Below are 14,212 nucleotides of genomic sequence, written 5' to 3'. Positions count from 1 at the left end.
TGTTCTTTGCGGTTCTATTTGGCAAGGCATTACAATGTGGTTGTTTGGATGCATACTCGGTGATTGTGTATATGAGTAGTATTGCTTACTTCAAATTATATTTCTTTATTATTTGAGAGTTTCTAAGTGATAAATTTAGAACTTGGCACCTTTTAATTGCTCCTGGTTTTATTTGCAAAAGTTCTTTAAGATGTGTATAATAGGGTTTTCAGAAATTATTTAAAGGTGACATCATTATGAAAATTATCATTATCATGCACATTTTACATATAAAATGACAGTAGAGCTCTCTTTGGAATAAAAATGGTATCTGATAAGCCCCTAATATCCAAGGTATACAAGAGAAGCGATAGGAGGGAGTATGCAACATTACCTACTGCTGTTACAGGGGATCTAAATATAGAGAATACAAATGGCAGCCTCCCAATGGACAGCAACAAACACCCTGCTGTGAACAGAGGTCCAGAAGAGACAGACAGGTGGCAAGAGTGGATTGAGTGAACGTGTAGGAGTTTGTTGTGCAACAGAGTTGGTTAGAATGGAAGGGGCTATGTAAGGGAAAGGGTGAGGGGAGTTTAGAAAAGGAAAAATATAGAAGCAGCAAGCAGAACTTGCGGGGAGAGGGAAGACCTCTGGTAATGGCTTAGCCATGGTGTTGCTCAGTCGGTAAATGTCGATTGATGCTGTGTTTATCTGTGTTTCATTTTAGTTTGTTTAATTTCAGTAGAGTTATCAGTTCTTAGTATATCAATCTGTAGTCTGCAGCTATTTCCACATCAGAGTTCTTTAATGGAATCGATTAGTACTTCAAGTTTACCCTGCTGAATATGTCATTCTGAATTCAGTTCCTGTGATAGTCTCTGCCACTAATTCTTTACAAGCCGTAGCAGTAAGAGATTAATAGGGGTTCAGGGCAAATTAGGGAGGGTCTTAACAACCTGGTATCAGAGCGTCAACGATTCCAGGGAGGTGAGATGCAATTGTTGCTGTTTTCCGGTGATGGAAGTGCTCGGAAATGGCTGATCGAGGTACTGATCTTCTGTTGGGCAAATCGGATCGAGTATGAGCAACAGCTGAGTGTGGCTCTCCAGCATTTGGAGGGTGAAGCCTTGGAATGGGTTTACCAAAATCGCTGGACAGTATTTGACTGGATAAATTTCAGAGAAGCCTTGCAAACTACGTTTGACGATGATCAGGCGACAGAGGCAAGTGTGACGTTGGAGAAAAATCATGAAGAAGAAACTATGGATGCTGATGCAGTGGTCGAAATGGGAGACAAAGCACATTCAATGGAAAGAATGCAGAATGAGACCGCCGGAAGAGATCGAACGACTGCTACGGTGATTCCATACCCTACTCAGAGAAGAGAGAAGAAGAGAAGAAGAGTTCTGGATGTCGAAACCTACCGGAGTGAAATCGCAGCGGCAGAAAACCATGATATCGAAGAACAGAAGCATCGCACGAGGCCTGGAGCGTTCGGTGGAGATCAACAGGCGGTGACTATGGGTTTCGTTTGCAAAGCGTGGGGAAGAAGACGATGGAGAGTTAGGGTTAGTGGAGTTGGTTGGGTTCAGTTCAAACCAGTTCATGGGTTTGATCCAAACCAATTGGGCCAAAAACCTTATTTCTTGGGCCACATTCAGCTATGTTTTAACTCACACTTTGGGCCCAAACAAACCCAATACAACGATTGGACCACTAGACCCCCAAGGAAACCACCTTGGGCCCAACCCATTTCGTTCCACCCAAGCCCATCTCATTTCATTAACCCATATTTCTCAACCCCTTCCATCAAACCATTACCCAGCCCATTTTATTTCATTAGCCCAATACCCAACCCATCTTATTTCCTCAACCAAATGCCCAACCCATCTTCCTTCAAAAACCCACTATGGACCCAACCCATTTCATTAACCCAACACCCACCTTTTCTCATTATTATTTGTGGACCCATTAAACTCAACCAACCAAACCAAAACCAACCAGAACCACATACTGACCGAACCGAACCAGCAACTCATCATCTTCAACCTTGCAAAATCGAGACGGAAACCAGGCAGCGGAACTGGATTTGCAGTGTTGCGATGGCTGTGGGGTTCGTTGCCGGTGACAGCATCTTCAAGACCGAGTGTTTCACTGCAAGCTGTGATGCTATTTCCCCAGTTGTTTTGCAGAAATGTTTTGGGGCTCTCGCACAGCGGACTGCTCACAGTTTTCGGACTACAGTAGCAAGGAGGCTGCTCGTGAGGCGCGTACGCAAGGACCCAATACTTCTCACTCGGTTGAAAGGACAAAGTACTAGGGCCGCTGAGCTCGACGGAACAAGCACCACCGATACGGAGGCATCTGTTCTGAGAGTTACAGTTTTTCTTGCTTGGAAATGTTTTGAGCAGCAAGATGAGATTCGATCCCTTCATAAGAACAGTAAAGATCCAGCTCCAGAGTTCTATAACATAGAAGGAGACTCTGATGGTAATGAATTAGTCGTTGTTGATGCCAGGCACAAGGTCAATTATGCAAGCCGTATCTGTCACTCTTGCAGCCCTAGTTGTGGAGCACACATTACTGCTGTAGTTGATCGGTTCCAAATTAGAACTTACACTCTGGGATCAATTGGTTATAGGCAGGAATCTACAATTGGTTATGATGCTGTAACAACGAGTAAGGGAGAGTATGAAGCATCTGTTTGTTTGTGTGGCAGCCACGTCTTTAGGGGAAGCTATTTGCATTTGTTTGGTGAACGCGTTTTTCAAAAGCTACTAAAAGAGCACCATGGAATTCTAGAAAGCCAGCAGTTGTTGTTAGAGGCTTGTGCGTTGAATTCTGTTTCTGAAGCTGATTATGTTGACTCGAGAAGAGCTGGTTTGGGCAATTGTTTACTTGATGGGTTGTCTGATTGGCTTATTGCATATTCATCACACCTGGTTCTAGAATTTGGTTCTCCAGAGCGTCTACTGTTAAATGAAGGGAGTGCTTTCTCTAAGATGGACCAAAGTACAGGAGCTGCAAACACCCAGTATTTATGGAGTTTAGTCCTCGGAGAAAGGGATAATAGGCCATGCAATGCAAAAATGATGCAGCAAGAAGGACAAAGGAGTTGGCTAGCTTCTTCGCGAGGGGCTGCTGCTGCTCAGTTTGCACTTGCCATGAGTCAGAGTACTTCACAAAACGATCTCCAGCAGCTGGTGATTGAAGATGAGGATACCATCATAAGGAAGATCAAAGCTACAGTCATAACTTTTCAGGTTGTTGTAGAAGGGAAGCATGCCAAAAATCCTGAAGAATCACTGGATCAATACCAAGTCCCTAGAGGCAGATGGTGGTCCACACTCTACCAAATGGTTGAAGGTCTTGCCATGATGAGTAGATTGGGTCTATGATTTAGAAGAAAAATCAATCAAATTGGGACACATGTGAAGACTCAACCTCAAATTTTCCCTCACCTTGAGGACAAGGTGAAACTTTAAGGAGGGAAGTGTTGATAAGCCCCTAATATCCAAGGTATACAAGAGAAGCGATAGGAGGGAGTATGCAACATTACCTACTGCTGTTACAGGGGATCTAAATATAGAGAATACAAATGGCAGCCTCCCAATGGACAGCAACAAACACCCTGCTGTGAACAGAGGACCAGAAGAGACAGACAGGTGGCAAGAGTGGATTGAGTGAACGTGTAGGAGTTTGTTATGCAACAGAGTTGGTTAGAATGGAAGGGGCTATGTAAGGGAAAGGGTGAGGGGAGTTTAGAAAAGGAAAAATATAGAAGCAGCAAGCAGAGCTTGCGGGGAGAGGGAAGACCTCTGGGAATGGCTTAGCCATGGTGTTGCTCAGTCGGTAAATGTCGATTGATGCTGTGTTTATCTGTGTTTCATTTTAGTTTGTTTAATTTCAGTAGAGTTATCAGTTCTTAGTATATCAATCTGTAGTCTGCAGCTATTTCCACATTAGAGTTCTTTAATGGAATCGATTAGTACTTCAAGTTTACCCTGCTGAATATGTCATTCTGAATTCAGTTCCTGTGATAGTCTCTGCCATTAATTCTTTACAAGCCGTAGCAGTAAGAGATTAATAGGGGTTCAGGGCAAGTTAGGGAGGGTCTTAACAGTATCATATTAGAAATGTTAAAAAATTTCAAAAACAAAAAGGGCAAACCCGGTGTCAAAAGCTTCTGCACAAGCAGAGTTCGGGTGGACATTTTTCCTATGCAGCCTTACCTTAATAATTTTTGTTGAGAGCCCCCCCCCCCCCCCCCCTTCGGTTTTTTCCCCCCCTAATTCCCTTTTTTGGTCATATCAGGCTTGCACCTGGTTGCCTTAGTGACTTCAAAGCTACAACTATGATCAACCTCCAAGCCCATCCCCATAGAAGTGTAAAACAATTAAGTTAGAAAATTATTGACACCTTGAGGATTCGCTAAGTAGTTAATAAGAATTTATTAGTTTTACATAAGGTTCAGAATTTTGGTTCATCTTGCCATCTCGTCCTTTGGGGAGATGACCAAAATACCACAATTTAGTTGTAATCTTAGCAATATTTCAGGTTTTTTTTACTCAATGTTTCAGTTGGTTTTTCGAGTTTTTTGGGCTGGTTTTTGGTGTCAAGCCTAATTTGAGGCCAATTAACACAATCAAAGTGTTATTTTTGCCTAAAACCTAACCCAATGTGGTGTTCTTGATCTACACATGCCTAGCAGTATGCGGCCAAAACTCAAAGTTTGGAACATGTATTTTCACAAATGTAAATATGGATATTATGCAAGACAACACTAAGATTTTCATTTAAATGCAACAACAAATAATAGCAGTAGAATTCAATATACAAGTATGGCTCGGGTAGGATCTATCCCTTGGGTCATGGAGTACTTTGAATACTGTACATAAGCAGACCATGACATGGTACTGAGAAAGCTATCCATCTAGTCCGTCACTGCCCTTCTATAGGTAGTATCAATGCATCATCAATATTAAGTAGATATCCTACCCTTGGGAATGTGTCGTACGACCATGAACTGTGACCTGGTTGCAGAATTGGCATAAGTGATTGTGCTATTCTTAATGGATATCCAAAGATGGTGTCCACAAATGATGCACCTGATCCATCTCTATACTAGTATGCAGACATGCCACTAGAATCAACAACTGAACCACTATATGCTCCACCAGTTCCATATCCATAATTGTAACTCTCGTAAGATACAACCCCTTGGAATTTTCAAAATTTCACCCAAGCTTTAGAGATCTCAGCGAAATTAGTTAACGAGATGGCGAAATTTGAGGGTTTTGATTTTTCTTTTTAAAGAAGGTAGTTCATGCATCGTGTTTAGAAGGTCAAAAGTAGGCACAAAAAGAAGAAGAAGAAGGACATGCAAAACCATTTTTGAACCTTGAAGCCAACGCATTGAGTTTTGATGAAAACTTCCCTGGTTTCAACCAATTTTGACCATGTCTCAGTTTCTGGCTGGTTGAAAGTGGCCTCAGAACCAAATTCTTGATCCTTGCTTGTTATGTAATGCAATGAGACTCATGGTGGATGCAAATTTAGCTTGCTGGGACTATAGTCAACTACCAGGCAGGAAGCTTTTGTTTCTTACATTTTTTTTAATCATTTTCTTGGAGAATTTGGTCCATGGTGAAGTTCTAGTTCCTGTCCATTCTAGTTTCAAGTTTCTCTATTAGTTCAGTAAATCACTATCCTGCTTTCTTGTTTCATCTTTCCATCAGACTAGAAGCATCCTAGTTTTATCTTTTGAAATTCCTTGGTAACCTTACTTAGAAAAAATTCGAGGGAAACTTAAGTTCCAACCGGGTGAAAATGGGAAACCTAGGTGGGAAAATGAGAATTTTGAGGAAATTTAGGATTTTTTTGTGGAAGTTTTGATAGGTTTTAGGGAGGATTTTAGGGTGGGACTTTGCATTTAAGCTAATTGAGTATAAAGAATATATTGACACATGTATATTGCTAAAAAATTCAATGTAGATATGCCATTCAATGTACATAACATCAATGTAGAGTTGTCCGAGAAGTACACTATAAGCTTAACTACTTAAGTACATAACATTCAATCAAGGAAGAAAATTCGAACCAAATCAGGAATTTCAACCTTGCGTCGAAACTGGACACTTTTTTATGAAAATTGGAACTTCAATTTCGGGCTTCATATGGACTCAAAATGATTTGGCTTCTTGCATACTACCTATTTCAAGCATAATAAACACTATAGTACTACTAGTTCACCCAAAAAAACATTGAAAATGTACATCTAAGTATATACTACATATGAGAAGAAGCGATAATGTTACCAATTACAAGTCTACTCTATTCTATGTCTCCTCTTCCGTCTGCACCCCATACAAATGACAATACAAGTCCCGTGATGTTTGCCCCATATAGTTGTTGACGTAGTCGGCAATTGTAGCTCTGTACGTGACCTCATCCACATGCCTAAGATTTATTGATGGTGAGAAGTTTTGAATCTCCAAATAAGAAACTGACTCAACTGCATATGGAAAGGCTGGTGGTGGTTATGGTATAGAGTGGAAGCTCTGCTCAACAAATGAAGGAGCACCCTGGTTGTCAGCATAAGATCCATTCTGACAATAAGGTTCTGGTGGTTGACTCCGATAGGTGACAGTGGGAGGGACACACCATAAGCTCCATAACCATAAGGCTCCACTAGTGGCTAACCCTTAATTAGTTTTTTTATTTTTTTATTTTATAAATATTTAGAATTAGAATTTTATATATTATTATAGTAAAAATAGATAATTAACAGAAAAAAATTGATTCAACACCATCACAACAATATGGTGTCTCAACTCTCATATATATTAATTTGAAGCTCATATATCTATTGTACATTTACATTTTTAGCAATATACAAAAAATAAGGAAGAATAAAAAATTAATTTTGACACTACAAATTCATAGATCAACACTCTAAAGTAAATATACTTAAATTTGGAAGCAATCCAAGAAGATTTAAGGCACAAACAAAACAAAAATAAAAAAATGAGGAAGTTGGTTATTCACCTTGCAAGATTTGAGAAGATCCACAAATGGAGGAGCAAATCTAGTGTTTGAATGAAATGGAGTTGTAGAAAGTAAGTGAAAAGAGGGATGAAGACAAGAGAAATGAAAAAAAGTTCAAAATAGGATTGAAATGTAAGAGGGGATATTGCTCGATTTGGGTTGAAATGACGATAAGTCGATCGAAATATCGACCAAAAATGGTGATTTTTATAATTGTGTAGGTGATGTTTCGGTATTGACCGAAATATTGGTCAATATGACACAATATAATACATTTCGTGTTCCTACTACTATATTTCGTTTCGATCTATGATTTTGTAGACATTTCGACTGAAATTGTCAAAATTTCGGTCGAATTTTCTTCCATGCATTCAATATATAATTTCTAACTTAAAAAATCAAATACAAAGTAACTGACAATAAAAGGAAAGTACAACTCAGTACCAAGAGGAGTGCCTCGGTGGATCCATTCTGTGAGTTGAATAGTACTATACCTGTAGCATCCTCTCCTCCAACCAACGAACATAGACATGCCTTGGCATTTTATGCTTATGGACCTATGGTTGTTAAGGTAATCGACAACTGCAACTTTATTTGTCTAGTCATCAACATGCCTAAGACAACACGAAATTTCCCATGTTTCAAAAATTTGGGATTTTTTTTTCTCATCCAGCTGGTCCAACTGGGTTGAACTAGGTTTCGACAAGTTTTGAGGTTTCGACGAAATTTCAATGGTTTCGATCGAAACTTGGGCTTTTTTTTTAGTCCCCTAGTTTTTCGTTTCAAGGTTCCCAAAATGGAAAATTCGGTCGAAATTTCGCAAGTTTCGACTGAATTTTGTTCAATGTCCTTACTGATATCTGATTTCAATCCACTGGTTATGCATATGTTTCGATTATTCCAGTATATTAGATTTGCTTAAATGCTTCTATTATTGATTCCTCAGAATCTGCTGATTGGCTGTTGTTCTGTACTAGGATTTCTGGAATCCTACTATGTGTAGACTTGAGCCATAAGGGCCATAACTTTGAATCTGACCATCGACTGAGATTTTGCCTCTCAGTCTATATAAAGCTTTAATCAGATTTTTGTCAGATAGACCATTAATCTCTTGCGACTGGTTTCTCAACCTCTTACTGTGATTCTGGTTTCATTGGAAAAAAATCTTTGGCTTCCTGAAAACCCCATGGTGACTCCAATTTGTTTTTCCGTGTTTTAATTAATGCACTTTATTTGTTCACCATTTCTTTCCTAGGAACCACTTATTTCAATCATGCACATTGGGCAAAAACTACTAATCTCAGCAAGTTCAGTTGGAGAGCTTTATAGTTCTAAGTATCTTTGTTACTTATCTGCCACTTTGTTGTCAGGTTTTGATACTAAGTGAGAGGCTTCACTCTGTGACAACTCAGTTTGACCAGCTTAGAGCCATTCGCTTCCAGGATGCCATTAATAGAGTAATACCCAGACGAAAGCTACGGCGAGCCACTAACCCAAATACCCCTGTTATATCAGAATCTGATCATTCAGAGCCCAGGGAATCAAAGACTGACTTTCCATCTGAGCCTCTTAGAGTTCAGGAACAGATATTGGATGATGAAACACGAGCTCTTCAGGTAAACCATTATGTTGGTCTATGGCTGAAGGTTTTGTTGTAAAAATTTCCTTTTGTGCTTTTGGTTATGGAGTTTCTCTGTTGGATAATATTGAAATTGTTTGTAACTGTATTTTGACAGGTAGAGTTGGCCAGTCTTCTGGATGCTGTTCAAGAAACTGAGACTAAGATGGTAGAAATGTCTGCATTGAATCACCTTATGGCAACACATGTTCTTCAACAATCCAAGCAAATAGAGTATTTGTATGAGCAGGTACAAATATATTCTTACTTATCTTTTACCAGTCATTTGTCACTTCTGAGATTACCAAATCATGGAGGGTGATTTTTGAGTTTGACCTTGCATAGGATGGCTAGGGTTGAAACCTAACATTAAGTTGAATTTAAACTGATTCAATTAGTGTGAATATGAGTTTCATTACATCTATCTAAAATAAAAAGGGGAATCTGAGAATCATAGAATGTTGGGTTTAGTGACTTTTGTCTAGATCGGCTGATGGTTTAGTTCAATGGTCTGCTTTGGCTTGCCAATTTGAATGGGAAATGGAGAGTCTTCAATTGGTAGAGTGGGATCTGCAACAAGGTTGGTCTTCCAGGTAAGCGGATGTGGTTATTGGTTGAGTTGGAGTTTTTATTTCACGAGGCACTTAGGAAAAAGTGTGAAGCAGCTTTCCTATAAGGAGAGAGAAAGTGCCAAAGAAGAGATGTCTCTTCCATAAATAGAATGAAAAGAGAATTAAGAAGAAGCAACAAGGGGAGACCTACTAAGCGGGAGACCTATGATCAAAGGAGAGAGAAAGGGTGTATAAATGACTTGGGTTTGGGTGACAAATTGTCAGGTTGTACATTTGTATTATTGATTTTCTTCTCTTGTTCTTTACAAGGTGTTCACATCATCAGGAGAAATTTGTTTCCAACCCTAAAAAGTAGTATTAAAGCTAATGGTTGGCAATGAAGATAAAGGTCAACAGTCTTGGGAGTTTCTGAGGAGATACTATCTGAAGAAGGTTGATCTGAAATCTTCAAGATGGTTGATGCAGTTCGGAATGTCCAAGTGGATCAATTTGGCCTTAGATCTTCTTATTTTGGCACTTGGGTGGGTGTTATAGACATTATGGTTCTTATTTTTGGATTTATTGTTGTAATGGACTAATTTATAAGCCCATAAAGTTTGGGCAATGCCCGTACACGGGCTTAGTATTCAATTTCAGTATTTAAGTTAGATTAGGATAATGATTGAATAGTATTTAAGTCAAATTAGGAGTCATTCTATAAGTCAACTTAGGAGTTTTAGAAGTCTTTATTTAATGCATTCCCCACCAATTAGAGATGATTTGATTAATGAATATGATCCTTTTCATTGGCACTGTTTGGCAGTCCATACGGCATTGCTGTCCCAATTCTGTTTCCTTCTCTTTTCTTACCTGAGAGCTCCTTTCAATCCGTTAACCCAAATCCTCCTCCTTCTAACCTTTTCAACTGAGGTCCTGTAAGACTTGCCCCTGGTTGATCTTCTTCAATCTAGGGCTACATCTATGGTAGAATCAACGAAGTCCAAGGTGGAGAAATTTGAAGATAGGAAGAACAGGTAGTGAAGGATTCTTTTCACAGCCTTCCAATGCTCATCTGTTAGCATTTTTAGAAATTGACATACTTTGTTAACTGCAAAGATAAGTCAGGTCGTGTTAGAGTGACGTGTTGAAATGCCCCAACAGTTCTTCGATACAATGTAGCATCACTCAACGGAGTTCCTTGTGAAATAGAGAGATAAGTGTTTGTGGCCATTGGTGTATAAACTGGTTTGACGCCATCCATACCTGTCTTTTGTAGGAGATCAACTATATACCCGGTGATGATGATGTCATCAACATAAACTAGAAAATAAACTTTGTGACTTTCTTGGTGTAGGATGAATAAGCTCATATCAGTTTTTGAGCCTTTAAATCCCAGTGTACTTAAGTAACTGCTTTGTCTTTGAAGCCAAGCACGGGAAGCCTGTTTTAAACCATAGAGGGATTTTTGAAGTTTGCAAATGTGAGTTGGTTTCTCTGTCTATATATCCAAGGGGTTGGGTCATATAAACATCCTCAGTGAGTGACCCATGTAAAAATGCGTTGCTTACATCAAGCTGTCTCAAGACTCTCGACTGCCAATTAGATGTTGTTGCTAATGAGAGAACCGTTCTAACTGTCGTGGGCTTTACAACTGGGCTGAATGTTTCTGTAATCGATCCCCTTTTGTTGATTATAGTCCTTTGCCCCGAGGCAAGCTTTATAGCAGTGTACTATGCTATCAGCATTTCTCTTAATCTTGTAGACCCACTTGCAGCCCACCACATTGTAATATGAGTCAGGAGGTACTAATGTCTAGGTTTTATTGGACAATAAAGCATTAAACTCATCTAGCATTGCATCACGCCACTTAGCAGATTTATTAGCCTCTGTGAAATAGGTGGGCTCCTTCTCCAGATTTGACTCAAACAAATTGGTGGAAGGCAAGGGATACTTTGTCGAGGGTCTAGGATTACGCCTGAGCTGCATGTGGTGGGTTCCTTGAGGCACTAGTACTTCTGCCCTTCTTGTTGATTGAAGAGGCAATGGATCTTGTGAACCTGTGTCACTCTCTACAATAGCTGAAACATTTTTGTTCGGCAATAATGTTGGGGCTACATTATTGATATGGGAATTAAGGTGTATAGTTGGAGTAGGGGATTGGGGGAGTGTGTGGGACATACCAGGTGTAGCACTGCTACTTGTTAGGCGCCTTATAGGGGCTGTAGGTACTGAAGTTACAGTAAGCCATGGGGTAGGTGGAGGAGGAATAGTGGACACATTTGGGGATAAGAGTTGCAAAAAGAGATTTATCTTCGATGAAATTCAATGTCGTGCAATATACATACGGTTTGTTTTTAAATCCATGCATCGGTATCCAAAATGAAGAGGACTATATCCTAGGAAGACACATGGTGAAGAGCGCATTGAAAATTTGGTAGAATTATAGGGTCTAAGTAGCGGGAAAACAGTGCATCCAAAGACGTTTAAGAAGTGATATTTGGGTTTCATATTAAATAATTTTTGAAATGGGGAGAGACGGTTAAGAACTAAAGTTGGTAGCCAATTAATTAAGTAAACTGCTGTTTCAAAGGCATAGGACCAATAGGTTAATGACATTGAGGCATGAGCTAATAATGAATAATGATAGACCTGTGTCAACTATGTGGCAGATCTTTCGTTCAGCAGCCCCATTTTGTTCATGGGTATGGGGGCATGCAACTCTATGAATAATTCCATGGGCTTGTAAGATGGTATTGAGTTTTCAGTATTCCCCACCCCAATCAAATTGGAATGCTTTAATCGATCTACAAAACTGTTTCTCAGCCCGACTTTTGAATTGTTCAAAAATGGTACAAAGCATAGAATGATTGGCAAGGGAATATATCCGAGTAACTTTTGAAAAGTCATCCATAAATTTAAGGAAATATTTGTGCCCAGTGGTTGAGGTGTGAGGAGAGGGTCCCCAAATATCACTAAAAATTAAGTCAAGTGGTGATGCACTAATTGATTAAGTACTTTTGGTAAATAAGTTTTGTGTAATTTACCAAGAAAACAAGAAGAACATTTATTCAAAGTAGAAGAAGAACATAGTAAAGAATGTCTTGAAATTAAAAAACGAAAAGTGTGTGGTTGAGGATGTCTTAACCACGCATGCCCCACTCATCAGCATATACTTATATTGGAGAATTCACTAGAATTTAGGAGGTTCAAGCTGCCATTAGGAATAAAAAAGCTAGTTTTAAGACATGGCAAAGAACAAAGGATGTTGAGGATCTTCAAAGGTATAGGTTGGATAGAAATTAAGCTAAGAAAATTGCGGGAAAAGCAAGGGAAAAGAAGTATGAAGAGTTATACAATAAGTTGGGCACGAAGGAAGGGGGAAAATCTATTTATAAGATAGCTAAGATGAGGGATAGGAAGAGTAGAGATCTTGACCATGTTAGATGTATTAAAAATGGAGATGGTAAAGTATTAGTTTGTGAGGATGACATTAAGAAAAGATGGGAAACCTATTTCTCTAGTTTACTAAATGAGCATTCTTCAAGCATTTATGTTTAAGACGATTACACCTTTCACCAAGGCACCAAGGCACCAATGTTTGAACTTATATACGTAGAATTTCGATGTCCAAAGTAAAAGAAGCTTTAAGGAGGATGACACTCGGCAAGACGCAAGGTCCTGATGAAATCCCAATTGAAGTATGGAAGAGCTTAGGAACCCATGTACTAGTTTGGTTGACTAAGTTGTTTAATAAGATTATGAGCACAGGGAGAATGCCATATGAATGGAGGAGAAGTGTTGTGGTTCCAATTTACAAAAATAAAGGAGATATTCAATGTTGTAATAACTATAAGGGCATTAAATTGATGAGCCATACGATGAAGTTATGGGAGAGAATAATTGAAACCCGTTTAAGACACTTAACTATAGTTACAGATAGACCTGTAAACGGATCGGATTCGGCTCGGATAGTGGTGTATCCGAATTCAAATCCGATAAGGAAATCCAATATCCGAATTCGATCCGATATCCGACGGATATTTTTTAAGGGTATCCGAATTCGAATCCGTGACTCCGTCGAATATCCGATTATTATCCGATCCGCAAAACTATCCGATTACTGCTTGCCATTTTTCAAGTTCCGGTGACTGCGATCTGAAGAACTTGAGTTTTGGTGAAGTGGTGAATGATCGTCCGCTTTGAGGGTTGACCCATCAAGCACAGCCAGAGCACCGTCGGCCATTTTCGATGTATTCAAAGAGGATTTAACAGAGGAAGATCGCCGGCTTTGAGAGCACCCAACAAGAACAGCCAGACCACCATCGGCCCTTTAAGATGAATTCAAAGACAGACAAAGCAACATTCTTACGGGCGCAGTATGAAGCACAAGAGCCCATGAAACGCGAGAATAGTAAGAGTTTGATGAGGAATCACCAACATGTACCTGAAGATGCAAAGCCATGCTCTTACTTACCACCGCCCGTAAGCTGGTTGCTGTTACTTGCCGCTGCCATTGGTTGACGGGAAGGGTTGAAAGATGAGCTTTCACCGTTTCGATTTTTTTAGCAACGCCGTTTCAAATCTTCCCAAGCCAAGAAGAGATAAAAGGAGACGAAAGGAGATACTGCAACTCTGCAAGTCTGCAGCCCACAGGTCTCCTTAAACAGTGTGTCTGCAGTCATTATATTAAAATTTTATTTTTAAAACTTTGGAAAATAACAGCCATTGATGCTCGTGAAGTCACTCGAGATTATCCAAAAATATTAATTTTTTAATTTAAATTATATATTGATGTGACAAGTGATTGTGCTAATGGTTACCATGAAAAATAGTTTTTTATAATTTTTTTAAAACCCAGCCATTGATGCTCGTGAAGTCTGTTGAGCTTATCGAAAAATATTAATTTTTTTAATTAAAGTCATTCAATGATGTGACAAGTGATTGTATAGAAGAGATTTAAAATACGTGCAAAAATGGGTAGCAACTTTCTCCAAATTCCAAAACATCTTTATTA

At 39.3% G+C, this 14,212-nt stretch overlaps 1 protein-coding gene across 5 annotated transcripts in view; it reads left to right on the top strand.

Moving 5' to 3' along the window:
• Positions 1 to 14,212, top strand: part of SYP81 (syntaxin of plants 81) — a 31,361-nt gene that overhangs the window by 11,939 nt on the left and 5,210 nt on the right. For all 5 annotated transcript variants that reach the window (XM_089155519.1, XM_089155518.1, XM_089155516.1 and 2 more), the window contains 2 exons: positions 8,400 to 8,645; positions 8,766 to 8,897. In XM_089155519.1, the coding sequence (XP_089011645.1) occupies positions 8,400 to 8,645; positions 8,766 to 8,897 (378 nt within the window). The remainder of the gene's footprint in view (positions 1 to 8,399; positions 8,646 to 8,765; positions 8,898 to 14,212) is intronic.

Source organism: Hakea prostrata, chromosome 5 (genome assembly GCF_041222555.1).
Source record: "Hakea prostrata isolate BN-2017 chromosome 5, UWA_Hpros_2, whole genome shotgun sequence".
Lineage (NCBI taxonomy): Eukaryota > Viridiplantae > Streptophyta > Magnoliopsida > Proteales > Proteaceae > Hakea > Hakea prostrata.
The sequence above is the reverse complement of the archived record's forward strand: the minus strand, read 5'-3'. Positions and strand labels throughout refer to the sequence as shown.